Source organism: Lithohypha guttulata (assembly GCF_036872675.1).
Source record: "Lithohypha guttulata strain CCFEE 5908 chromosome Unknown scaffold_1, whole genome shotgun sequence".
NCBI classification, from domain to species: Eukaryota; Fungi; Ascomycota; class Eurotiomycetes; order Chaetothyriales; family Trichomeriaceae; genus Lithohypha; species Lithohypha guttulata.
The window spans coordinates 3,861,720-3,888,558 of record NW_027042750.1 but is presented as its reverse complement, the minus strand read 5'-3'; the positions used below and the strand labels follow the sequence as shown (position 1 = coordinate 3,888,558).

Sequence of the window (26,839 nt, the reverse complement as noted above, 5' to 3'; positions counted from 1 at the left end):
CCCTTGATTGAAAGAGGCTTCTTACTGGTGGTGATCAGCTTGTGGATTCGTCTCATGCCTGTAATGTGGGCACGACAGGCTGGTTAGACCAGCATTCGGGACACGACTAAACCCGGGCGAGCCAAGGCAAATCCTGAAATTATTTAGCTACAGGATAGCAAATGGCAGGACTCCTCCTACCGGGTTGCAAAGCCTGAAATGCTGATGGAGAGACAGCGCTTCATCGCTCGAGCCAGCTTCCGATGCGCAAAACCAATCACCAACACGCGCTTTCTTCAACTCGTGGCTCTTTGCCCGTCATTCACCACCAGCCACTAGCTCTTCTCCAGCAAAGCGTCTGCCACACCTTATTTGCTAGCCTCAAACACTGTTTTAGAAAGATCCCACCATATCTCCTTTTCACGCATCTCCTGAGCCAGCATTTGGGTGAGGCACCGGTATGGTAATTCAAAAATCCTGCTGGAGACGTCTTTTTCTTTTCACTCAATGGTCATGATGAAGGCAGCATTTGTACTTCCAAATACCCCTCTAAAGTTCTTGATTACAGCAACGATGTGCTCCAGCAATTAAGTACTTGTTATCAGCTTCTGCATGTCTTTTTCGTTCCCAACACTTCACACTATATGGCCTCTTGGCCAACGCTTCGATCAGCAACAGTACATAACCGAAGGCTGGTTTGTTGCATTCTCGTAGGCTTTCCGTTCCAGTAGACCATTGATCATCCCGGCATTGGTACGGACATTATGGTGTCCGTCCACCGTTGATAACCTGATGTTGTCTGTGATTTTTACACTAGCCAATGTTCATCTTGCGCAACTCTTGTTATCCGTCCGCGCCGTCCAACGCTAGGACGTCGAGATCGTGATCGCCCTATCACAGGAGTTGGTTGTTTCTTGCTCTGCTTGCACTATTCTACTTTTTTCACCAACTATGTCAACCCTCAACGCTTTTTACTTCTGCCACACAAGTACAGCTATGATATGCGTTTTGTCATGCTGTCATAGACTCGCAGGCTCTACGTACAACCCCAGATTATGCTACGAATAAAGTACATGATCAACGCGACTCTATATGCGATGGTAACTTGACCACAATTCCTCTCACCTGTTCGCTGGCTCATTTCCAACATGTTGTACTGTACAGGACGAAGCCAGCAATAGTCTGTAGTGCTTAGTGTGCTCCAACTGCGAACGTGATGCAAATCGGAGAGTTATCGCTGCGCCTCAATCAATAACGAAGCAGGCGGTAGATGACGCTACGGAATGCATCTCATCAACACTGGATTGCAGTCTCCGTTTCATCCGTTGTGGCAACTTCGTTTGCATTCGAGATGCAGCAACACCAGTACTGGCAGACTTGTGGATATATGATTCTGCATCCATTCTTCTTCTACGCGTCACCTGGCTCATCTAGAATCCTTATATGCCTGGTAGTTCGAGTAGGAAATAGAACAGACCCTGGCCCAGTGGCCAAATGTATTTCAGGAAAGCTTTTCGGTCCGGTTCTGTTGGGGTGTTCGGCGCAGAGACGGATCTCCTGGTCTGCATGGTGAGCACACATGTGGCTGGTGCCTCGTATCAATCTCGCCATATACAGATTGCAGCGCCACACGCTCAAGCTTATTGCATGGAGCTTTGCTGATCTCGCGGCTAATCCCCGAGTGAGTGAGACACTCCCTCGCTTACTCTCAACGGCGAAACCTATCGATACACATCAGCGTGATTAGAAACAGACGATGCGCAAGCTCGAAACGAGAGAAACAAATGGCAATCTGCGACAGGTTCGGTAACCCTGACACAATGTGTCGGTTGCCGGCAAGAACAATGAGGTGTGGTCAATGATTTCGCGACTGCAACGCAGTCATGCCATCATCCTACTGTGTGATAGTCCAGTGATGCCATACTGTATCTCCATTTGTACTACGAGGCATGATTAGACACGATTCAGGGAAGTCCTGCAAGTAGTCTCGAGACTCTGAACCACCGAGTGAAGACTACTGCGACAAGCATCCATGAGGTTTGATTCGTGTCAGTCGTCGCTGTCCAATGCTTTTCTGTAACTGTCTTAGGTAGCCAGCTGCCATTATAAGTGACCATTGTTCTGCGTCACTTGTTCGAAATTCGTTATAGTTCCTTCGCCATGTCCAGTGACAGACGCTCGTTCTTAAAGCGAACACCACGTTTTGGTAGCATGCTGTACAATATACACAGTGCAGCGAAAGATGTTACGACTGCTACACATATACTCTGTCAGTAGCAAGAAGTCTGTTCCATTCGTGAACCTGGCTCAAGTGTAAGCTGTTTGAGTCTGCACAGCGATAGTATTGTTGATATCCTGTACCTGCAGCTGTGAGTACATCCACGTTGGCGGTAGAAGAGCTGTAGCACAGGCATGTTGTCAAGCACGATTTGGCTATGCGAAGGCTTTGGCTTGAACGGCTAGAAGAAGTCTTAACGAACCAGATTGATCCAAGCCAAGTTGCGAAGCGTTTACTAACACAGCCCAGTGAGCTTGTTGGCTCCACAGACTATCTTGTCATTCGTCATTGTCAGATCTCGACGCGTGTTTGTGGCAATGGCGACTCAAGATCTTTTCGCTGTGATACTCCTGACCCTGGAATCCCAGCATTTCATCCTTTGTCCGCGTCGCCTTTGATATCATCCTGCACACTGATTCTTTCTTAATCGCAATTCTTTGAAGCAAGCAGTGGTTGTTGAGTACCTGCTTGCGACTTCTCGCCTTCCTTTACTCTATTATCTCACATTCAGTTTTCTTATTGAGGTGGTTAGTCGACAACTCACTCGTTATCGCCAAGTGACCTGTTTTACCGACTGGATTCTTTACAAGTCTTACCGGCATATCAACAACGATGAGAAATTTTGGAGCAGCTGTAGCTGCCGCTGCAATCTTTAGCAAGGCTGCGCTCGCAGCAGTAGATCCTATCGTGATCAAGGTACGCTGTGTCAGCATGCTCTAGACGTTAACCACTGACAATTCACAAAGGGATCCAAATTCTTCTACCAAACTAATGGCACTCAATTCTTCATGAAGGGTATTGCTTATCAGCAAGAATATGCACCCAACGGCGGCAGCACGTCTGCCAATTCCACCAATACCGATTATACCGACCCTATTTCCGATAGCTCAAGCTGCGAAAGAGATATTCCATACTTACAGCAATTGGGTACAAATGTTATTCGAGTCTACGCAATCGACCCGACACAGAGCCACGACAAGTGCATGAACGCTCTCGCCGATGCAGGAATTTACGTTATTGCCGATCTTTCTGCTCCGGGACAGTCAATCATCCGAAGCAGCCCATCGTGGAACGACGACCTGTACACGAGATATACCACGGTCGTTGATGCCTTGGCCGGGTACACCAATACCCTCGGTTTCTTTGCAGGCAACGAAGTAACCAACAACGCCACCAACACCGACGCCTCTGCTTTTGTTAAGGCAGCAGTCCGGGATACAAAGGCATACATCAAGCAAAAGAATTACAGGACGATCGGCGTTGGCTACGCTACTAGCGACGACGCCGATATCCGAGAGCAGGTAGCTGATTATTTCGATTGTGGCAACGATAGAGCCAGTGCCATTGATTTCTGGGGTTATAATATCTACTCGTGGTGCGGCAACTCCACTTATGAAGAATCTGGCTTCGACCAGAGGACCGCAGAGTTTCTAAACTACAACGTCCCTGTCTTCTTCGCTGAGTACGGCTGCAACGAAGTCGAACCCAGGACATTCACTGAGGTTGAGGCCCTTTACGGCGATCAAATGTCACCTGTGTGGTCCGGAGGCATTGTCTACATGTACTTCCAGGAAGCGAACAACTATGGTCTCGTCTCGGTCTCGGGCAATTCGGTCTCTACCCTCGCTGACTTTGGTTACCTCTCTCGACAGATTGCGGCAGTCACTCCATCTTCGGTCAACTCGGCAGATTACAATCCAACCAACACGGCTGCGGCTGCCTGCCCATCCGTCGGATCGCAGTGGGCTGCTTCGAACAACTTGCCGCCTACACCGAACCGCGAGCTCTGCCAATGTATGTACAGTGCTTTGACCTGCGTGCCTCATGACATCTCTCTCGAAGAAGCTGGTGATCTTTTCGGTACTGTCTGTGGTCTCGGTGCAAACTCCGATGTGTGCGCTGGTATTACAAACAACGCAACCACTGGTAATTATGGTGCTTACGGAATGTGCAATGCCACCGAGCAGCTCGGATGGGCTCTTAATGCCTACTACCTCGCCCAGCCTGGTAATAACCGAGCCTCTGCTTGTGACTTTGGCGGTTCTGCAACTACCAAGGCTTCAGTCTCTCCAACGGGACAATGCAAGTCCTTGATCGCTGAAGCCGGTCCTCAAGGCACGGGCACCGTCACTTCTGCACCAACTGCCACTGGTGGTTCAAGTGGCTCTCGCTCCAGTGGCAGCGGAAGTGGAAGCGGCAATGCTGCTCCACGGGTTGGTAGCAAGGCTGTTTTCGGCACAGAAATCGCCATTGCTACCTATTTGAGTTTGGCCTTTGTCAGCGGAGTGTGTATGATTTTCTTGTAAACAGACAGCATTGATTTGGACGGCGTTATGTGCAGACAGCATAGCTTAGCTTGCATAGCTGGTCGGACATGTATTGAGTCCGAAGATCAGGACAATCAAGATGCATAAAAGGACAACCCCTTCGTTTTGACTTTGCCTACTGCATCCACGAGTGTCAATCTGTAAACAACGTTCTCCTGTCAAAGCGTACTTGTATGACTATGTTTTACTGACTTTGGTGCAGGCCTTCACATTGACGTGCTCAAGAATGAGTAGGTACGGAAAAGGGCATTCGGCGAGCAAGCTCCTTCTCTCCGGGTGTTTGTCCCTCCGGGTGTTTGTCCACAACTTTGTATATATGAGACGTCCTTTTCGTGAACAGTTGGTGTGCATAAATGAGATTCTTGATAGCTGAGCCGAGGAAAGATCGTTTCTATTTTTCATATCTATTCTTGTAGACTACGTATTCACTCTGACTTATTGATGGTCGTGAAATGCTTGCATGTTCAAAGCTTGAGACTGCGTTTGGTAAATATTGTTGTCGTTGGATATGCGCAAGAGGAATCGATGTCAATTTATTCACGTTTTCGCCAAGCATTGTCCGACATCCAAGTGCAGGACGACATCGTCTCGTATCGAGCGTATGCCTGTAAGCCACCAAATGGGTGATACATCTCGCAAAAAATCCGTCGTGTCGCCCGCTCAAGTCGCTACCGCATTGGTGATAGCATTGCAACATAGTGAGAGGGTACTGATGCCTACGTAGGCAACACTATCTGGACCATTACAAAGAGTCAAGACTCAGTGGCCGTATATTCGAGTTTGACCATTGCATTGTTGCCTATAAGCCACAGCAGGCAGACAAGCCTATGAATATCAAAGAGTCCCGTGGTGGTAAACATACATTGAATATCCTCAACTCGAAATGGCACTACAATTTGAAAGACGAAACCTGTATGGCGGGGCGATTACTGTCGATTTTCCTTCAGACGTGATTGACACCAGTGGCCTTCGAGAGGTGCCCGATCACCAAGAGGTTTTTCTGCGCCAGAGCACATTGACTTCCATCATTTTCGAGATCAATCAATTTCAGACACCAGCGGACGTTCTCTCAAACAGTGTCGAGGTTTCGGACCTAGATGGCGCCTCGGACAATACACCTTCTCCTCGCATACCAGTGGCCGATGCAGCAGCAGCCAGCCACCACTTAAGGGACACGATTCCACCAGAAGATCGAATCTCCGACGCTGGAATCGAGACTACTGCCATCAAGTTGTCGCGAGCCTCCATCTCAAATTTCCCAGCCTACCTCAGCACCGCTACAATTATAGAGCCTGAGATAGATCGCTCTGCGAAATCCGCACTTCCCCTCAGCTGGCAGGCACAACCAGTCCAGAAAGAAAACGAGACCAAAACCCAGCAGCTACTTGTCAGACTTGGAGAATACGGTACTGACTTGTGTGTTCGTATCAATATTCCGATGAAAGAATTCAGCGGCAATCAGAGCGAAGCTGCTTTGACCGAGCTAGCAGTCGCCGACAATATCATGCAGAAGATTATGGAGACTCTCAGTGTTGAGGATTTCAGTCTCTTCGCAGGTGGAGAATGAGGTTACGTCCTCAACAGACGCGTATATGGACACAAAGATTTGTTGGAGGACATGTACGGTCACCTCTAGATACTACAAGGCTATTGAAGAGGGTGAACGGTCCTTACCAGGTTCTTCCGATACGACAACACTCACAGAACAACGACTCTTCGCATTCTCAATACGGGAGACTTCCTCGGCTGGCCGGGAGCAACAATTGAGCCACAGCGACAATTTAGATAGTCAGTAAGGGAATATACGTCTGATCGGTTGTTATCGCAGCTTTTTCAGACGATACGGAGCATCAACACAAACCAGAGATTCAGCCTCGAGAACTACAGCCACATTGACTGAAGTCGTTGGCGGGAGGGATCGGCAACACTCACGAACTCAGAAGATCAAGAAGGAGCTTTCGTTGACTGTTCCTTGACCATCAACTACAGAAACACTACCCCAAACCATTTAGCCTCAATCGCTCAGCTCAATGACCTCGACCAACTTCTCCAGACTAGTCACCCCACTTTCTTTACTCGCAACCCGCTTCTTGAAAGGACTTTTCTTCGGGCTAGCAGCAGCTCTCGGAGTAGGACGTACCTGCACCAAGAACCCCTTACAACGTCCACATCTCTGTTTCTCAACGTCAATACTCTTCGAATGGCGTCCATACTCCGCACCACAGCCTTCTTCGTCTTCGGCCTCGATATCCAACATCTTCATAGTAAGGGTCTGCTTCTGTTTGTTGGCTGGTCGACCCGTACAGACCCACAGGTATTTCGTTTCTACCACGTATGAGTGTTTAGTCGTGACTTCTGCTAGTGACCATTCGGCTTGCCAACCAGGGGCCTGTTTTGCGTTAGGAGATCGCAGCCAGGATGTCACTTTCTTGCCCCAGTGTTTGAATGATTCTCCGTGAGGTTGGTCTCGGACTCCGCTGACCATGAAGTTGGCTAGATGGCAGAACTCGTGAGCAAGTGTGTTGACTAGACGTTCGGGTCGATCAATAATCTTCTCGGCTAGTTCGATGCTTGCGAAGTGCTGGACGACCACGCCTTGTTGTCTTTCTACAGAGGTACTGTTCGGATCGCCCTTGATAGGACTTCCAGAGGGCTTCGTTATGGTACGCTTCCAGTTTGCTCTTCCGGCTGTTGATCGTAGGGTCTTTGACCAGATCACTTTGATGCCTCCTGTCGAGGCTGACATAGTGGTGATCTTGGACTCTGTAACGTACTGGTCAAGGGCTTGGAGTAGACTAAGTGCTAGTCCTTCCTTTGTAGAGTCGAAAGCCTTCTTTGCTGCAAGTCTAGCCTTCTTCTCTTCTCTTATGCGTGCCTGTTCAGATTTCAACGCAGAAACTTTGGAGGGTGAGCGTGATTTTGAAGGGGATTCACTGGGCGAAGGTAGAGAATCAGTCGAGTCGTCGAAGGCGTCTTGTGAAGTCGTTGTGGGCTGTGAGTGGTCAGCGTCCGATGGCTCTTCAATATCGTCATGTGCTTCTAGTACGAATCGTGCAAGAGGATTCTTCCTTGGTGACAGCAATGGGGCCCTCTTGGGACTGTTCGTGTCGTGCCACTCGTTCACCGTATTGTGGTCCCAAAAGGCATCGATGCTTTGACGATGAAGAAAATTGGGCGCCTGGACCGTACGCTTTGAAGGCGAGAGGAGCTTAGTAGGTGATCTGAGTAGCGACTTGGAGGGCGATTTGGATGGCGTGGCAGGAGGCGTGACAGGTCTTTCAGCTGTTTCCTCTTGTTTTGTCTGATGTTCGTGGTCTGACGGCTGAGTTCTGCTCTTCGACGGGAGTGGTTGGTCACCACGTATCAGAGTTGTAGGATTTGGCCTGAGAGCTCCTACTTTTGAAAAAGGATGTTCAGATGACTGCTCTGGCGTTTCGTCTTGCTCGCTCTCTTCGTCCAGTTCCTGAGCTACCGCTCTCGTGACTGGTGAAGACATCAAATCAACGACTTCCAGCGTTTTCGTTCGGCTAGCATTCCTGTCGTCCTCAAGTGCGCCTACGCCTAGACTCATGCTGTCAAAGGCCTTCGATAACGCTGTGTCTGTGTCTTTCCTTCGACCAGACTCAACATTGCGACTACCACGCACCAACCGTCGCCTTGAATTCGGTTTCACAACTGTCCTCTGCCTTGTCCTGTTTCGCCGATCAAGTTCACTATCTGGCGACAACTCGTCAGCTGAACCATAGAAGCTGAGATCTACATCATCATCGACAATGAAGCCACTCAGATCTGTATCTTCATCTTCACCATCTGTTCCCGAGCTTTCATTAAGGTCGTCACAGTATGACTCTCTCAGAACAAAAGGGTTGGATCGTGCAGGTACCATCTTTTCATTACTCTTTTTATTTATGGTCTTGACCATATCCTTTCTGGTGCCTCCTATCACGTTCGACGTTCCTGAAGCGAGCTTCCTAGTATTCCTCTGTCTATCATACCCGAGCTCAGTAGAACCGAGCCTCTGTCGTGCAGATATCTGAAGAATCGGTTCCAAAAGATCGTGAAATCCATCGTTCGAGTTGTTCTGGAAAAGCTCCACTGGCTCAATGGTTGCCTGTATGGGCTTTTGCAACACGTCAATTGGGTTGCACGTCTTTTTTTCTTCGAGCTTACGTGCTCGACTCTGGATAGACTTCAGTACATTGCTAGGCGGTAGATTTTGTCGACTACTTGTGCGTTGCCGACTGGATGCTGACAGGTTCGGCACGTCATGGAGGTTGTTAATATCTTCTCTCACTGCATCAGGTTTCTGCTTTCGAGGGGATCTCCGTAGTGCAGTCGCTGGAACTCGCAACGCTTTGTTTGATCCTGTGGATGGTCGTAGTACCAATGCGTCTAGTTCAGGTAGCCCGTCGTCCATCGTTCTCGGTAGTGAAGTAATTTACTAATGAAGGGTTTACTCGTACCTGTAGTTTCGTGAACTTCGAAAATGAAGTCGGGAGCAAACAAATCGCGTTGCCATGGCGACACGCCAGGGAAGGTGCGGGACGCGCCCTTGAAGTGTGCCTGAGATGCATGTCTGGCATATCAATCCATGATATCGAAGCAAAATTCAATCAAAGCAGACACAATATGCCATCAAACACAGACTCGCACCTTGCAGAGATATATCGCAAATACATACAAGCCATTTGCGATCATGACCTGGACAGTATTGCAACATTTGTGGCAGATGGTGTCGTCCACAATGGAGCCGTACTCGGCCTACAAGGATACAAAGACCTGTTGCTCAAGAACATCGTCGAAACAGATGTTCAGGTTGAGATCAAACGTTTGATCGCGAATGATGATCATGTTGCAGCTCTCCTCGTCTTTACCACCAAGACGACTACACTGGAGCTCATCGGCATCAAGCTTGACAATCATCCGTTCTCTTACACAGAAAACGTGATATATGACTTTCGGGATGACAAGATTGTCGAAGTGCATTCTCTGTTCGACATTGACCGCATCAGGGCTCATGCGCTTAAGGCCTGAAGAGACAAGTAGTGTTCGCATTGCATAAAATGATGGTCTTTAATTTCTATGGAACTCTCGATTTTCCAGGTTGGGAACCAAACAGGTCCAGTGGCTGCATGGCTAGATCCACCATGACCATCAACCCTGGCTTCAAGTTGCTCGGTTGTGCCTGACGACCATTGTTTTCGTCATTCAATGGGTTACAGGCACTGCTGGAAAATCTTTGATATTACCATTGGTTGATTATGCTACAACAACAGCTTTCTACGACGTTGTAGCTTCTGCACAAATTCTCATCGAGCATCAATCCACATTTATTAAGAGTGGTTGAAAGCATCAGCAACGACCAAGACCAGAGCAAGACTGTGCAGGTGTGCTTGTCGCCAAAAAGTAGTCACAGCTGATTCGTCGGACATCGAAGCGTGTTGACCGACGCATTTTGCTGTCGTTCGTCGACTAATAACAGCATCGCAGTCGCTTGGGCAGCTACACATTTGCACCTCACACGTTCCTTCTTCAGCTACATACACCACCGACCCTCTCGATCTTTGAACCACTCGCTATCCTACATCGATCTACACATTCACTCGTTCTGTCTACGACGATGCCTACATTGTAAAGCATAGACATCGCACAAGGAGCCGAGCAGCACTAGACACGACAGGATTGTAGAATAAGCGCGGCGCTTTTCCAAGTCAAGATGGCAACAGAGGTCATCTACCGGGAGACCCGCCGGAAATACCGTTGGCCAGAGGTGCAACTCAACTTGTGGATATTTGTGATATTGGCTGGCGCATCTACTGTGCTAGGAATCTTCGCGTGGTTTATCAGCGTGCAGAACCAACTGCAAATTGGTGTACCATGGTGAGTGTCAGGAGCACTTGGGAAGAACGTGGTAGCTAACAGGTCGCAGGCTCTTTCCATTTGGCATTGTCACGGCTTCGCTGACCTTGATCTTTCTCCTCGTTATTCTTATCCTGGCAGCAAGGCGCATGTTGATACCCGGGATCATCTTGATCTGCTCCTTTATCCTTTTTGTTCTGTGGTTGACCACACTCATCGAAACATCGATACAACTCTTTAGCTCCTCGGGCAACATAAACTCCAACTGCAACACATATGTGACAGGGCAAGAATACCGCGGCATAAGTGTTGAGACACTGGCTTGGCTAACGCAGGATAATATCTGTTCCTGTTGGAAGGCTGTCTTTTCTTGGGCCCTGATTTCGACGAGTAGGTTCAGTACTCTTCTCGGGTTGAGTCCTTACTGACACAGCTACCAGTTTTATTTTTGTGGATGCAAATATTGAGTTGGCAAGTACAAAACGACGAGGATGATTGAATGATATAGCATGGGTTATTTTGTGTCTGAATGATGATATGTTACGATTTAAATACGCAGGAAAGCGGACAAATTTAAAGCTTGCAACGACTGTCGAAAGGCGAGCCGCATGTATAGTTTCTGTCACGGATGAAATGTAGCAAACAATAGATGGCAGATCGAACACAAGGGCTTCCTGCGACCGTGAAAGATGGACTGCAGTTTGAATCGTTAGTAAGCCGACACTTACAACTTGAAATGTCTCAGAGGATAGCGCGCGCATCTGACACAGACAGGTTCGGCAAGAGTGCAGCTACAACTCGGAAAGGCTATACAACTTCTAGCCAGAGCTTCTTGGACTGCAGGTATGGCTCGACGCATCTATAAAGCACTTGCCAAAACACACGGGTGATGATTCCGCTCCTACCCGTGGGATGACTTTCTCTTCTACGTTGTGCCTTACTCGAGTAGTTGTCTGCTTCCACGGGTGTGACTCGTGTTCCGGTGAGATGCTGACGGCTTCAACTCATGCATGTCGCCGGGAGGTAAGGGCGGTTTGCGAAACCCAGACGGATCAAAGCCTTGACGCGACACATAGGTGAACACGTCTCTTATCAGGAGAACAACAACAACATCTCACCACTAAAAGCTAGCTTTGCAACGCTAGAGTCCGGCTCACCTGCATTAATTACAGGGATGGCATGCACCAGGTCAGAAGACCTCGGGCGCAGGAAGGCCGTGATACCAATACCGAGGGGTCATTGCAAGATCACAACACTTGGAAACGCAGACGATAACCGCAAATTCAACCTTCTGACGAGAACAGGTGCCGGACTCTGCATGCAGAAGCCAGATTTGGAAGGCTAATGCTGCTTTCGAGATCGGCTCGCATGCATGCATCAGGCACTTCTCCTGTACCTGACTTCATCCTCGATATGACGTTGACAATATTTCTTCTTGTGAACAGACTACACGAGTAGAGTAGACTGGATCTACTCGAATACTTACTCAACCGCCAGTCCTGCGTGGCCTGTGACAACGAGAGATCTTACGGCGCTGTTAGCCGCCTTCTGGCGCGATAGCATGTCAAACGTGCTTGCAAATCAGTCTCTCGGAAAGCATCCTTGATGCCGTACGGCTTTCACACATGCGATAGTTGTGTGCCCTTCGTTTATGCGGTGGTCTCCCAATCCATATACATATATATATCCAACCTCTCACCGAGGTACAGGTAGCGTGTACGGCTGAATGGCAAGGTGCGGAATCGTTCTGCTGCGCCAAAAGTCCTGTGATAATGCTCCCACATACCACAAGTCAGGATGGGTGTACTCTTGGTTGCAGTTTGCAAAGATGCACGTTGACGGCGAGGTCTAGCGAATAGCATGCCTATCTAAGCTTGGCCAGCTACGCCCTGGCAGATGGAGCCCTAGAATGGCGCACAGGCCGCTTTAGTGGCAACTACCCACGACTTTTGACTCTGGAGGCGTAGCATTGGCGTCAGCGCACCCCGCTTGTTGTTCCAAGGACATGCCCATTCAGGCTACGTTGCAGAACGAGAGAACTATATCTGATTTCCTCTTGACTACAGAATTACCATTACTCGCTACTGGCTACGTATATTCGTCCTTGCGAGGACAATCAATGGGCGTTTGGCTTTTGATCTACCTGGTAAGCCACCTCTTTCGACTGGACTACGATCCATCCCCACTTGACTAAGTTGTCGGAGGCTTGCCTAGTCCCACGCACCATTCTTGTTCGCATGTGCCAGCCCTCAACTTTCCGCCGTAATTGACAGCATCATCACTGTTGATACCGTGACATTCTCCTCTGTGTCAGTTACTCGTGGCTCACCGACTCAAAAGTAGAAGCTGGAGGCCCAAACCGAAAATCCCTATATCCACCGTGCTGGAATTATCAGCCGGGCAGCGATCAACCGGTCTCCACGCCCGCTCGCCTGGTAGGCAATCGGAGGCAAGTCATCGACCAAGCACGTTATTCATCCTGTTGCCATTGTCGATACAACGCTACTGAATAATCTGCTGCTTCTTGCGAAGTATCGAGGTTCTGGCTACTGGCGACAGCAATACTTTTTGCACATCGCCTCTCACAACATGGGTCGAGCCTACGCCTGAACTTACCGCATCTTCCTCTTCCCTTCGTCCCACGTCTGACCTAACATTCGCGGCTGGGTACGCGTTACAAGCAGACTCAAACTCGGTCCCTGCTAGACTCGCTGCCAAGAAGATTCGATAACAGCACATTGATGGAATCGGCCTCTTCTTCGAGTGAGAGTCCCCTCTGGCTACATCCTTGACAAGTCCACATCCGCACGCCATGGCCGCTATCTCGGCTTTAATGATCGAGGGAGAAACCTCTCACAGGGAGAAGCACGACGATGAGAACACGCCGACAACTCCTAGACCTACCGTCAGGATACAATCCCCGAGACCAACCGATGTTGCCACTATCGTTCCCGAGGCGGAGTCCGTACCTATGCTATCCAGTGATCTGAGCGTGAGGCCTGAGGACAATAACGTACAAGAGTCCCCTTCGGACAAGGATATCGATAAGCAGAAAGTACTTCACAAGCGCTCCAATTCTGATGCAATGGAAATGGATGACAGCGCTGAAGAGGATGAAGGCTCAGACAACGAGGATGGACAGCATGAAGATGAGACGGGTGCTCGCAAGAAGAAAGGGCAGAGGTTCTTTTGCACAGGCTACCCGCCTTGTAATCTAAGCTTCACTCGGAGCGAGCACCTTGCCCGTCATATTCGGAAGCATACTGGCGAGCGCCCTTTCCAATGTCATTGCAATCGCAGGTTCTCGCGTCTCGACAACCTTCGTCAACACGCACAGACTGTGCATGTAAACGAGGAGATTCCGACTGACTCACTTGCTGCGACAGGTACACGCTATCAGCGTCAAATTCGCACTGATCGTGTCCGTCCTGCGCCGAAGCCACGAACGAGCACTACATCGAGCAGTGGCAGCCATAGCCGAGGGCATAGCAGGAATCTTTCCACGTCCAGCATTGGCTCTACTTCTTCAATCTATAGCAATGCGACTGACGCCCGAAGACGACCACCACCGCTGCTCATGGCTGGTGACAACAGACCTACTACGCCGCCCACGTATTCTAACTATGCTGCGCACTCCCCGGCTGATTTGACTACACCTACTTCGGCGACTTTTCCTGGCACCCCAGGAAGCCCGGGCTTTGCATCTACACTTACTTCGCCCGTCGCAACACATTCAAGGGGTGGAAGCTTCTTAGGTGATGCTAGGACACCTGGTCGGAGACTCTCCGTACCATCTAGCATCAATCCTTTTCAGCATGTCCCACACCCATATCAGTATAGTGCGACCTATGGTCCAGGACCAGCTGTACCGAATACACCTACTTCCAGCATTGTCACAAGCCCTACATCACCAGTCCTTACTCATGGGTCCAACATGCCGGTCTCTTCTGCGGAAGATTGGAGGCGACGGACGTGGCATCCTTCTACATACCAAAACATCAGCCATAACTATAACAGGCCTGCTACGAGTGGCCTGACTTATTCGCAGACGCCAGATGCGCCACAGCCTGCTTATGCACAAAACGCTATGTCTGCAGCTGGACAAGCTCCTCGTCTGCCAGGCATAGAAAGCTTCGATCATGTTCAGCACCGGCCCACGACTCCACCGAGACGCAACCCGGCATCGTCTCAATCCCTAATGGCCGCTCCTGAAATAAGAGATCCGCGGCGCGGGCACATCTCACATGTGTCGTGGGATGGTTCTCGACGCAGTCAGTATCCTGAGATCGATGATAACGGTAGGCCAACAACGAGTTGGGGCCAGGACACCTTACAGCAGCTCGATGAGCTGAGAGACACCCAAGCACGGCAATTTGCAGTCGCGCCAGAGCCAGCAGTAATGGGACCTCCAATGCACACTGTCAATGCACAGCATCACCAGCAGATGGCAAAAGAGGCACTGGACCTGCAGACCTCTGCATCAAAGCGTATCAAAAGATCGGGTGGCTACAATGGTTCGCATGTTGCATATCGAACCTCACCAGAGTCCAGTAGCAGTGACGGCATCCCAACTCCAGGCACTTCTGTGGCGGAGATACACCCAACTATCCTACATAGCAACGGCTACATTGAGCCACAACTTCTGGTGGGCGAAGCTCAGCATACAGTGAGTCGATAGGAAAACGTTGGGTTGTGCACAGCGCTAATTCTGCTTGTAGCCCTGTCTAGCGTCGCCCATGTCACCACCTCAGTCGTTTCATTCTAGCCATGAACAATCGCATGCATACACAAGGACAGGCACAAGACGAGACAGCAATCTTGACAGACTTGAAGCACTAGTGGCTGTTGCTACTGGTGAAACAGCTCGACGATAATCGATGATTAGCGAAGATTTATGATACCCTTGACGAATTGACCTCACGACCTCACGACGTTGCATTATAAGTCTTTTATAGGATCGGTGGAGGCCTTGCGGTGGCTCAGCGTTGAGTGATTTTTGAAGGTCCGCGCACTGACATGAGATACCCTCTGCTTTGCTTTTTCTTACTACAGGAGTTCTGGTTGCATTTGAAGACATGCTTGGGTATATTTGTCGCATTGGCAGCGGAATGGGTGTATCTCAAGCCACGTAATATCTCGTCTTCGTTGATATGTGTTTCTAAAAGACAACAGGGTTCATTAAGTTTCGAGCTTCTAGTGGTGATTTACTTTAGCCTGAAACAATTGCGGCAGAAAGAAATAGTCTATGAAGTGTTCAACGTTGATACTACCCTGCGATTTTCAATCACGGAATCTGTCTTGTTCTGGCCTCTTTCGCCGCACCACAGACTCTCTACGATGTTTTCTAATTTCGAGTTCATACGTAGGATCCCATTGTCACAGAGACGAGAACGATGTGGTAATGTGAAGACAACGCTGGTTATGAGCGGAAGGAGATTGATATGGCTCTCAGGCATCCAGTTCGATGCTCCCTATCCCTGACCGGGACTCTTCGACTCCAATTCTCTTTCTTCACTCGTAAACAAATCCATGGCATGGATGCGTGTGTAGGTCTTGGTAGCTTAGCAGCTTCCCAACCATCTTGGTCTTCTCTGCAAGCAAAGCGAACCAGACTAGGTTCCATCGCAACTTTCGAGACCCCATTCTTGTTGTGGTGCAATCAACCGTAGATCGCAGCAGTGTGTTTGCTTCTCAGCGACACAATCTCCCTCTGGATTTGCACGGGACTTAAAGTGGCGTTCCCTGAGACACAATGTCCAGGCTGCCGACATCGTTTCCGAGGAATGCTCGAGAGATCTGGAGCTTTTCAGAGTCGAGGAGATCCGCAAGAGGAGTATGCATCTCGCCCCGAGGCTGATCGATAAATGGCCCAGGCGAGAGGCACGACGATGGTCGTTTCTGAAATCATGTTGCTACTGCCAGTTTGCACAGGAGTCAACCCTTTCTTCGATTCGGTACCGATTATTTGCTATGGTCATGAGCTTGGTCAGGCAGCACAGGCATTTGAGAAGGCCAGGTATGTGGGATGTCGACCACTTTGAAGCACTAACTATGACAAAGCAAGGATTGTTGGGTTATGGGGCGATTATGTGGTGCAGTTTGCTCTGCGACAAGGCTTGCGTCGCCGTTGCTGTCGAGGACATTGAATGTTCGATGGCTAAGCAGCGCGGATTCTACAAATTTCCGGATCTCGTGTTACATATGCAGGCATCCTTTATACCAATTCCACTGATCGAAGCTGAACGACTCATTTCCTTGGCCAACGTCGATTCTTCGTTACTGTAACCACAATGGCAACAACTAAGAGTCACCACTGTCCATTTGAGTAGACACTGTGCATACACTGCACGATAGCTTGACTAATAGCAGTGCAGTCACCACAATGCTGACATCTTTCTAATAACGATCCATGTGGACCATAACAACGGATACACGCTTGGCACGTGGTAGGTAGCCGTTTCTCGAGACGAAACGTTGTTTGGTGGTGGCAGAATAGAGCTCGAATATCAAAACTTAGGATCAAGGTAGTTTCATCTAAACAGGCTGAGTTTCAAGGACGCAATGGCGTTTGCTAGTTTCTGCTATTTCATACAGCGTAAGTATTTAAGCTGTTGTCCTGGCTAACATTCGCAAAATCGTGCACGAAAAACACAACGAGTGTTTATACGCCTCACCTTCACTTCAGCAGGCAGGTGCAAGTTGACAGCCTTGTACTTTCCTCGATATCTGCGCTATTTCCTCACCACTTCTCTTTTTACTATTTCGCAACCACCACGCCTGATTATCGTTCTTTTCCAACCTCTCAACCCAACTTCTTGTCATTCTTTGAAAGACGATCGTTTTTCCACCATCGAAACTGATACAGCACCCAAAGATCCCTGATGTCCCCCAAACTTACGTTGCTGCTTGCAGCGATCAGCACTTGGGCTCAGGCTGCTGTTCTAGTCCCTGGTAGAGTTGAGCAGCGAGCTCAGATGCAAGTCAATCCACCTGTTGTCCCATAGCATAAACGCTAACCATGCTGTTGCTCTAGTCCATCATGTGCATGCACCCACACAGTCACTCGTTATATGCCCGCCGAGATCCTACCTCGACAAGAGTAAGTAAATCTTCTACAGTGACTGTCCGGGACTGACAAAGCTACAGGCCTTGTCCAACTCCTATCACCATTACTGTCATTCAAGCTCCCCCAGAGGCCACAATGGTTGCAGCAGACCCGAGTTCTCTAGCAAGCTTCTTCTCTCATGTGTCAGCGGTTGAGTCTGCAGGAGTACTCCAGCAAAGTCAGAACCGTCCTACCGACTACACCACAATACCAGAAACTACACCGTTCTTATTCTCCGCTACAGCCTCAGCCCCAGCAGCTCTTGGTACTGATCTTCCAAACGACGATTCAGTGATATACATCAGCACAGGACAAACCTCAGCTGCTGTCGCTACAACTGTATTCAGTTTTCCTGCCTGGGATACTCCGAAGACAAACATTGCGTCAGAGGCCTCGTCAACAAGCTCAGCGTCGGATTCTAACAATGACGGCACAATCACTATCACAACGTACGTATCGACTGAGACGATTACGCCCTTGACAACAGTCTACACTCCCTCATCGAATCTCTCAATCACTGCCCGAGGACTTGAGAAGAGACAGACATGCTCGATGGTGTTTGCACCTATAAACGGTGTATGGGCGTCTTGGTGCAACAACTGGCAAGGAACACTGGTGATATTGCCAACCACATTCGAGACAACAAAACTCATGACAACACCTCCAGGTATTGATCCTATTCCCCAAAGTGTATACGATCCTTCTGGGACGCTGTCGCATGGAGCAAACACAGCTGGTAATACCACACTAGAGCAGGCTACTTCAACGTCCATACCCAGCTCTATCCCGAAACCACCATCTGAGCCTACATCTACGTCGACAGCCGCCTCTTTGCCTGCACCACCCGCGCAGCCGAGCTCGACTTCAGCAGCTAGCATTCCTGCAGTTCCAACTTCGTACGGTAATACTACATCCCTCAGCTCGTCGCCATCCAAAAGTAGTGTTGTTGTGACAGGTACTGTCATCGTCACGCTGCCAGTAACAACAATTACTCAGACCTATGGAGACGCAGGATCAACGTCGTCCAGTGCGGGCTCGGTCTCTACCGCTTCGCCAGCACCAGCACCATCCTCGTCATGTGGCGAAGTTGCCGATTTTGCTGTCACATTTGATGACTTGCCAGCCTATTCAACGAACAATCCTAACGACACTGCTACACCGCCAATTTTCAGTCCCTACGTTCACTTCTCTTGGTCGAGTGGGTACGGGTATGGTCCACCTCCACCAGCTCCATTCTCACCAGTTGATGGGGATCAATTGGCCATCTATGACCCAACAGATGCTGGCAACATCAATACCGCTGGCTTGCAGGGTCGAGATCTTCCTGGGTCATTCGGTGCCGGACAACGAGCGTACAATAGCACCTTTTGGTTCAATCCTTGGGCTGTTTACATTGGCTGCAACAATACAGTATCGAACATACCTTGCACTCTCAAAGTAACGGGTTATCAATGGCAGGCGACTGTCTCCCCAAGCACCAGCCTTGCTGACGGCCAAGAAGTCGTTGCTGTTGAAGCAGTGTTCCCTGCTCCAGGCATATGTATGAAGCCACCATGTGCATTAAGCAAGATCTCCTTTGATGCCAGCAAGTTCTTCAATTTGTCATCCATTCGGTTCGAGGCAAAGCAAGGAGAGCTAGAGACTGGCTTCTTCCTTGACTCAGTCCAAATTGTATGGGCCAACCGCACCTGCGAAGCTGGTCTTGAGCGACAGGGTTCACGCAAATAGATGGTCTCTTCGATTCCAAACCTCACACATTCCTTTCGTGTACTGCAATAAGGCCTTCTCGAGACCATGAAGCTCAGCACAACGACAATATTTGTTCCATCTCTTGAGTGAGTGTAGATTGAACAGATGAGCTAGCATATGAGCTTTACAAAGCATGACCAATAGAGTGGTATTGTATAGGTGTGGTGAGTGTAACACGTTGTGGTCCTATATAGTAGTAGATCGACCAACAATGACAAGCTATTGTGCATAGATCGTTTCCCGTCTGATCTTACAATCCACATCGCCTCTGTTGTAGTACGATTCAGTTTCGCCAGAGACCTTCAAATATGTTTGCACCCGTCTTGCTGCTACCGTGACTATGCTGCAGCAACGTTTCGTCAGGCCCTGTACATCAAGAATGTCTATAGAACGGGGTTCTCTCCTCTAGGAGACACAGGCTTCCATACGTCAGGACTATCAGTGGTTGTGACAGTCTGCGATTGAACGAGTGCATCTGTGTATCTACACAATGTGAACGCCACCCCATAGGCATTGTGTAGGGATGAGGCACCGATAGTTCAACGATTTTAAGTGAGTCGAGAGTGCAGATGTAGACATGCTGGACGTCATGAAATCATCTTGGGAACAACGCCGGTCGCTACAAGAGGCGGCAGCTCTTCGACAAGGTTTCTGATTCAGGTACGGTTGCGCCTGGACAGCCGTCAGGTGGGTTGTGGTATATCTGAATGCTGGAGAGGTCTGGTGTTTGTGGAATTGAATAGGCTGTCTTTTTGGCATTCATTCGGAGCCGTGTACAGTGCTGGAATTTGAGCCACAGGTTAAAGCTCATCAATCATTCTCCTTATCCTCCAGCTTCCCCTGCTCCCTCAACTTCCTCTTCTCCCCCACATCCCAATTATGCACTCTCGCAGTCGCGACCTCAAGCGTCGTAGTCTGCACCCTGACAAACTCCAAGTCCTCCTCAGCCGCCTTTAGCGACTCTTTCGCCTTATCCAGCTTTTCCTGTAACAGTTTTTCCGCTTCGTCCAGAGGATACGCAACCATGACATTCGCGCCTAGCCAAAGATATACTTCCTCCAAGTTCTTCGTGTCAACTGTCGCGTGTGCGTAGAGCGTATCTTGTAGCGGGAATGTCGTTTCTATTATACCGCTTTTGTCATCTAGGTCGTCTTCCAACTCGTCTCCATCTGTGTCATTCGCACTCATCCCCTTCTGCATCCTTAGAAACTTGACCGTCTCCAAACTCTTCCGCATCTCAGGCAGTTTCTCCCTTAGCCCCGCTGCCCTTCTCTCGACATTCTGACTCATGAACTGGTATTTCGAGATCATTTCTTGGAAGCGCTGGAGTGTGCCTTCGACTTCTTGTTGTGATTTGACGTAGTCTGTGACGTTTGGTAGGAAGGGGAATGTTGGGATTCCGCGAGGGTTGGATTTTGGTTCTTCGGGTTTGGTAGCCATTTTGAGGAGCAAGAGAGAGAATTTTGTTCAGGTAATGTGCTGGGTGACTTCGTTTCTCTTGGATTGTTCGAAGTGGTTTTCGTGACGGTGCTTTGTTTATTGTCGTTCTGGGGTTTAATTCGGAGTATCAAGGGTAGCACTTTAGGATCAACGGAAATTTGTGTGGTTTCGATGAACACTGTTTGGGCAGCTTTTTCTGTACTTCCTTCGTTAGACCTAACAATTGTGCGATTGCTCTGCTCTGAAATTCGAGTCGTCTACTATGCCGCAACATCAGGCTCGATATCGACATCTGGGTTGATGCCTTAACACCTCAGGCATATATAGATCGTGGGATGCTCGGAAGTAGGCACGTGGCAGGTAGCTTCCTCTTTTAGGTCTGCTCACGTTTGAGCTCCAAGCTCGCACTTGCATATCTAAACCTCCGTGAGATTTTATCAAACGCTGCATCGTTGTGGGTTACAAGCTGACTCGTTTCGCCGAGTCGCATCTACTAGTGACTAGTACTGTACAAGTAGGTTTGGCAATCGGAACTCTCCACGACCTGCATACACGATATGCAGGTACAAAAATTTCCCGCTTCTTGACTCCATGCAGACCTTCTTTTACGCGCACGTTTGGGGTCTTGTATTGTCCAAAGATAGATAGCACCAGCGGCTCACGAGGAAATCCACAATCCATGGCATGTGCATCGACTTTGGACGTTCTTTTCTGGGTGGTAAAGTGACCGTCCCATTTCTGGGAACGCGTCTCACCGAGCTGAACGCCGTATCGTAGGATTCGACGTCGACCACATGGTAGTGGAAATGCGAGGCGTTGGTGGCTGACCGCTAGCAACAACATACGTACTCCTTCACATGAGTCTGGACCATCGGCGGCTCGTCGTATACTGTCGAATGGGACACGAAGCCATACAGTATATACGGGTGAGAGTCTTCTACGGAAGAGTTAAGATAGACACGTAAAATGCTTGTCTGTGGCTTCTTCAGATGTCCCGACAAAAAGGTTGAAAGAACACGTCATCCGTGAAGGTTCGAGAAAATAATTCCTCTAGCGAGAAGACAAGAAAAGAGGCTGCATTTGCCAGTAACGCGCCATTTGAGCTCGAATGCTCTGGACTTTCCATGTGGCACATGTCAAACTCAATATTTGATTGCAGTAGGTCAAATGTATGCGCAGGAACGACTGACGCGGGTCACGGTGCGTACAGGGGAGAAGACGTGAAGGCAGAATGTGGTGAAACACAACCTTGAAAACGTAAAGACTATGGACGTTCGTAGTCTACGCTTGCTCGGTCAAATCAGAAAAAGGGGGTCAACCGTAATGGACGTCGGCTGTACTCCAATCAGAAGATTTCTCCAACGGCTGGAAAATGAAGAAGCTCGTATTCATGAGTTGCACTTTCAAATCGTTGTTCATCAGCTTATGCAGCTTCTAAAATGTATTGTGTTTGTATGTTGAAGCACGCCTGGTCGGAAACGGCAACCCCGTGGCCTGTTGTATCTTCCTGGCCATGACTGCTACTCGCGACCCAATTCCTCGTGCTTCCAAACTTTTGCTCGTGAGAGCGTCCCCGTCTTGTGTAGTTTGTTGTTAGCATTACACATTTCGCAATACAAATCCCTGGCCCAAAAACAAAAACGATCCTGAACACCTGGCCTGCATTATCGTCAAGTCGTATAGTACATTATCACCAAAAAGAATCGATCCTGAGCTTCTGGTATAGCTCCTTACACTCCAACTGATCATAGCATCGCTGAACGTATTTGTGGTTGTATCATTTCGGACGAGAATGTTGTGCCTCCCAAGCTTCCCTCTGTCGTCGCATGACCTCTGGGTCGAAGTTTGGTACCTCGCTCGTTTGGCCTACCGAACCGTTACGACTCTCAGGTCTTGATGTGCTGTCGGATCGTATACGGCTGCTAGGTCGTATGTTCTTGAGGCTGCGCTTCCATCGCAAGGTACGACCCGGTGTTGGTGATGTAGGTTCAGAGTCTGCTACTGGAGCGTCGTCGCTATTCGTCCGAACCGTAGGTCGAGACTGTGCATCGTCACGCATATTAGTGCGGCTTCCGATTCGGTAGAGTTCTCTTGCGATTCTTTCCAAAGCAGACCCTGCTGGTTTGGGTGTTGCAGTTTCAGCTTCTTCAGGAGCTGCCGGTAGTGCTTTTTCCAATGGTTTGTCTCTGGAAGTTTGCCTACTATGGTTGCTTGCACTGCTACTTGTGCTTGGTCGTGTCATATGGCTTTGACCCGAGCTTCTATTTGAGGCATAACCAGAGCCGAATGAGATGCCAGAGTCAACCTTGCGTTTATGCTCGTCGTCCATGACATTGGAAGGGAAGGCAGCACTTCTTGGTGACACTGATCGCCCTGTAGTGTCGAGGCATTCGTCGATGATTAGGTTGGCCATTCGGAGGTACTTGTCGAGGTCTTCACGAACCTTTGGCCAGCCAGTCTGCTCTCCTGGTCGTGCGGCTTGAGACATGACCGTCTTGAGAACACTGGTGCCATGTTTCTCGACCGCAGTGACATAGCGAAAGAACTGATTGCGTTGAGCTGCGAGAATTTGCTGCGTTAATTGTGGAGTGACCGGGACGAATGGCGACCCTGCTAAGACAGGAGGGTAGAGTGTATTGAGCATCGACAGGCAGTTGTGCTTGTTAAAGGGTTTCAAAGACATCTCATTGACCAATGTCCACCGTCTAAGGCCCAGGTAAACGTGAGTATAGAGGAACCTGATCTTACGCTCCTTCTCCTCCATGTCCTCGATCCAGCGGTGAGCGTTCGGGTAGTCCTGTCTGATCTTCTCCCGATCGTGGACGTCGGCTGGCTGAACACCCAAGTGCGAGAGGGCAGCCAGAATCTCATTCCTCCTTCGCGTTTCTAGGTCTTTGAGGTAGTCGAGAGCAGTCAATGCTTGAGGGAAGTCGACTTGCGTCAGGTCGGGGGAGAAACAGCGTCGGACGAAGCTAGTGATGAAACTGGGAGGTAACGATTGTGGTTGTGCCGGTTGATGGGCAATGTGGGTCATGAGATTAGCTTTCAATTGAGCTGCTGCTGTCGCTGTGGTCATGCTGGCATTGTCTGGACCGTTGCTACTAGGAAAGGCATTCCCAACCATGCCTGAGGGCAAAGGGTCTTTTCGTGCATGAGTCGTGGCGTTCAAGGTGTACATGGTCCTTAGAGGTATTTCGTAAGTGCCTGGGTATGCCATGACATGCTCTAGCAACCAAGTAAACGCCGAACCATCAGCAGATGAAATTGATTGTGCATCCGTCGTGGCCATCTCTTCTTATCCTACACTTCCTCCCTTCCACTGCTCTTTTCTTATCCACGTTGAACCTATTGCAGAAGTGGTTGTTCTTGTATCCTTTGGTGGCAGACCTCGAGGGCAGGCTGGAAGCAATCCTCGCGTATGCTGCCACAACCCGAGGCAACACGTTTGTAGGCGGATGAGTAGTCGGTCGGGTAAGGAATGTGATTCGTGAGTGGTGTGGCTGTTTGTTCAGAATACAACCGTGAGCAAACGAAGTCTACCGTCGAAGTAGAAGCTCAAACCACAACAGTTTCTATGACAGTGATGTAATTCCCAGTTGTTGTATACTCGAAAAAGCCGAGATTAGCGAGCGAAGTGGAAAGTGCTGGCAAATGGTAAACGAGTGAATAACGTGTATCTGTATATTTGAATTCGTCCCGGCGTCCTCCAGAACAATGTGTTTCGGGTAAGGGTGCTATCACAATTCAAAGCTGTTAGAGAGACGATGCACCACTCTCGTGGCGTGAACAGGCAGGAAATTCGAAGGCTGATAATTGATACAACCCTGGCCTACTCTGGATTATACTTTTGATGCATCGGGGATAGAGAACGCGACAGGGATGTTGTGTTGATTGTGGACCTGTTCTTCTTTCCCACCCGTGCCACAAAAATCACAACATCAACAATAAACACCAGAAAAGAAATGCGGCTTTTCACTTTGCTTCGTACTCGTGCCACGGTTCCATTTTCTGCACTGCCATTCTCTCGACTCGCTACTTCTTACGGTTTGTCGATGAACACTATCAAACACCTGACAGAGTCGTGTGCATGGGTGCTGATGCATATTCACTATCACACGAAAGCTGCGATCTTTTCTATTTACGATCAAATGTGACTAGAATCCAGAAGCCAATCTACTCGTATAGACGCCTCCGTTTTCAGGCCTTGTGTACCCTGTAGCCCAACACACGCTCCCAGATCTTGCAATGTGCCCGACGCATTCCCCAGCAAAGTTCAGCAGAACGTCGTATGCTTCCGTCTTGCGGAGAAACAAGAAGAAAGACTTCACATTGCACCCAAGGCAGAGGACGGTCATAAGGAGGGGCGCTGTCAATCATGTCAAATAGTTTCGGTTACGCTCCAAACTCTCTATGCTTGGGAAAGCCTGTTTCTAGTTCGGCGAGAAACAACGACTCAGACCGAGTACCGCGACCCAAGCTGGAAGGTTGGTGTTCTGCTGAATCCTCGGAATGGGTAAGCGCAGCGGTGCTTGATCCTTCCAGACTCCATCTGAACCAAGATGGTGCAGCACCCCTGCGCGAAGTGTCCCAAGTTCATTCTGGTCGAATCGGAATCAAGATGGATAGTGGACCCGGCAAAGGCAACGGACTCGAACGTCAACATACTATCACATCATCGTCACAGTCCACCCTGTACAGGTGCCCGGGACGTTTTGAACTACCACTGTACGACTGTGTATGAACAGATAAATACCCCGCGGTCGATCTGTGAGGTTGAATGCAGGTTGATAACGATCCTTTGTGCCCGAAGCTCCACTGATCTCATTCTCCAGACGTGTAACCTTCGGAAACTTGGTATTTGAGCATCCCAAGCAAGCACATGATGCTGTGCTGGTTACAGCAACCCTGACTATGTTCCGATGCTGTCTTTGAGTGAACGCAAGAGTGACCTGCTTTGCCTCATCAACTTGCCATCGGATCATCCAGGCGACAACTTCTTTGCTAATAGTGACATGTTATGATTCTCGCCAGGAGTTATTGACCAGGAAGCCCAGGCGTTCAGATGCGGCTGCTATTAGGCCGTTAAACTGAGCTCTTCTTGTCTGCTTGGCGGCTTAATCGATCCTGGTTCAACGCCATGCATCTTCAGCACAAAGTTTTTGGCCGCATCATTTTATTATGCAAAGCCATTATCATGCAGGGGAAAGGACGAATAGCAGAAATACAACTATCGCTAGCGTGTTGCTCGATCTCTTGTACATGTGTTGCGGAGATGCATGTTTCCGTACCAAACGGCATTTGTACTTGGAAAGCGGGATGACCTGTATTACAAGAAGTGACTTGCACTCAACAGTGAGAGGCTCTGACCGCCCCAGCGATTCTACTTACGGTCAAGCTTGCACAAGGGACATTTTTACTCAATCGAACACGACTGCCACCAATGCAAGCTTACCCATAGCGTACTGGAAGATTTCCGATCCTGGGAACTAATCTCAGTTGCACAGATCTCTCATTGATAGCAAACGTGACGAGCGCCTTCTTGTGAGCACATCCTTCTAGCAGAGGTAATGTTCTGGACCAGTCCCAACAGCAACCTCATTGTCGTACAGGTACAGATCTGTGTCGACGATCGTGTATTCCTCCGAGGCAGAATGGCTGCGGCACAACTACCGCATCGTGCGACCAGCTTGCTCGGTAGACCTGTGTTGATCAACGAGTGATTCATTACGAACTGTTCATTGTGTATGCGGTGCTCGACCTGTGCTTCCCAATAAATGTCACGACTATGCAGTATGTCGCCGCGGCAGGGCTTGAGCGAGCACAGTGTGATAGGCTACTCGGAACAAAGCGTTCGTGCAGACGGTCGCTAGTGTGACGACCTTCATGGTCGGTAGATCGATCCGAGATCTTTGTATTCGACGATAACAAAGGTCATCTACTTCGTTGTGGAGGAAGGTCTTCCCGTGTCTACTATCCATGAGAACACCCCCTGACTACCAGCCAATGCCGACCAGGTGCCTAGGCGCCAAGGGCACCAGTTCCATGCAGCATGCTAATTACTGTTTAGAAAGATAACGTTGCTCGTGAAGAAAACTGATCCTG

General features: G+C 49.3%; 8 protein-coding genes across 8 annotated transcripts; 5 read left to right on the top strand and 3 right to left on the bottom strand.

Annotated features, from left to right (window-relative positions):
- Positions 1-2,869: 2,869 nt before the first annotated feature.
- On the top strand, positions 2,870-4,563 carry gel4 (1 3-beta-glucanosyltransferase gel4; the record flags this gene model as incomplete). Its single annotated transcript, XM_064895804.1, has 2 exons — positions 2,870-2,953; positions 3,004-4,563. The coding sequence occupies 2 exons, from the start codon at positions 2,870-2,872 to the stop codon at positions 4,561-4,563; spliced, it is 1,644 nt and encodes a 547-aa protein (XP_064758491.1).
- A 904-nt stretch (positions 4,564-5,467) lies between these two features.
- Positions 5,468-6,151, top strand: LTR64_001422 (uncharacterized protein; the record flags this gene model as incomplete). Its single annotated transcript, XM_064895803.1, has 1 exon — positions 5,468-6,151. One exon carries the CDS (start codon positions 5,468-5,470, stop codon positions 6,149-6,151), a length of 684 nt encoding a protein of 227 aa, XP_064758490.1.
- Positions 6,152-6,598: 447 nt separating this feature from the next.
- LTR64_001421 (uncharacterized protein) lies at positions 6,599-8,652 on the bottom strand (the record flags this gene model as incomplete). The annotated part of the gene is made up of 2 exons (XM_064895802.1): positions 6,599-8,541; positions 8,580-8,652. 2 exons carry the CDS (start codon positions 8,650-8,652, stop codon positions 6,599-6,601), a joined length of 2,016 nt encoding a protein of 671 aa, XP_064758489.1.
- A 561-nt stretch (positions 8,653-9,213) lies between these two features.
- On the top strand, positions 9,214-9,618 carry LTR64_001420 (uncharacterized protein; the record flags this gene model as incomplete). Its single annotated transcript, XM_064895801.1, has 1 exon — positions 9,214-9,618. One exon carries the CDS (start codon positions 9,214-9,216, stop codon positions 9,616-9,618), a length of 405 nt encoding a protein of 134 aa, XP_064758488.1.
- Positions 9,619-13,255: 3,637 nt separating this feature from the next.
- On the top strand, positions 13,256-15,317 carry USV1 (Up in starvation; the record flags this gene model as incomplete). The annotated part of the gene is made up of 2 exons (XM_064895800.1): positions 13,256-15,109; positions 15,162-15,317. 2 exons carry the CDS (start codon positions 13,256-13,258, stop codon positions 15,315-15,317), a joined length of 2,010 nt encoding a protein of 669 aa, XP_064758487.1.
- A 2,196-nt stretch (positions 15,318-17,513) lies between these two features.
- On the top strand, positions 17,514-19,276 carry LTR64_001418 (uncharacterized protein; the record flags this gene model as incomplete). The annotated part of the gene is made up of 2 exons (XM_064895799.1): positions 17,514-17,542; positions 17,590-19,276. 2 exons carry the CDS (start codon positions 17,514-17,516, stop codon positions 19,274-19,276), a joined length of 1,716 nt encoding a protein of 571 aa, XP_064758486.1.
- An 831-nt stretch (positions 19,277-20,107) lies between these two features.
- Positions 20,108-20,737, bottom strand: LTR64_001417 (uncharacterized protein; the record flags this gene model as incomplete). Its single annotated transcript, XM_064895798.1, has 1 exon — positions 20,108-20,737. The coding sequence occupies one exon, from the start codon at positions 20,735-20,737 to the stop codon at positions 20,108-20,110; it is 630 nt and encodes a 209-aa protein (XP_064758485.1).
- A 1,777-nt stretch (positions 20,738-22,514) lies between these two features.
- On the bottom strand, positions 22,515-24,026 carry LTR64_001416 (uncharacterized protein; the record flags this gene model as incomplete). The annotated part of the gene is made up of 1 exon (XM_064895797.1): positions 22,515-24,026. One exon carries the CDS (start codon positions 24,024-24,026, stop codon positions 22,515-22,517), a length of 1,512 nt encoding a protein of 503 aa, XP_064758484.1.
- Between the last annotated feature and the right edge of the window lie 2,813 nt (positions 24,027-26,839).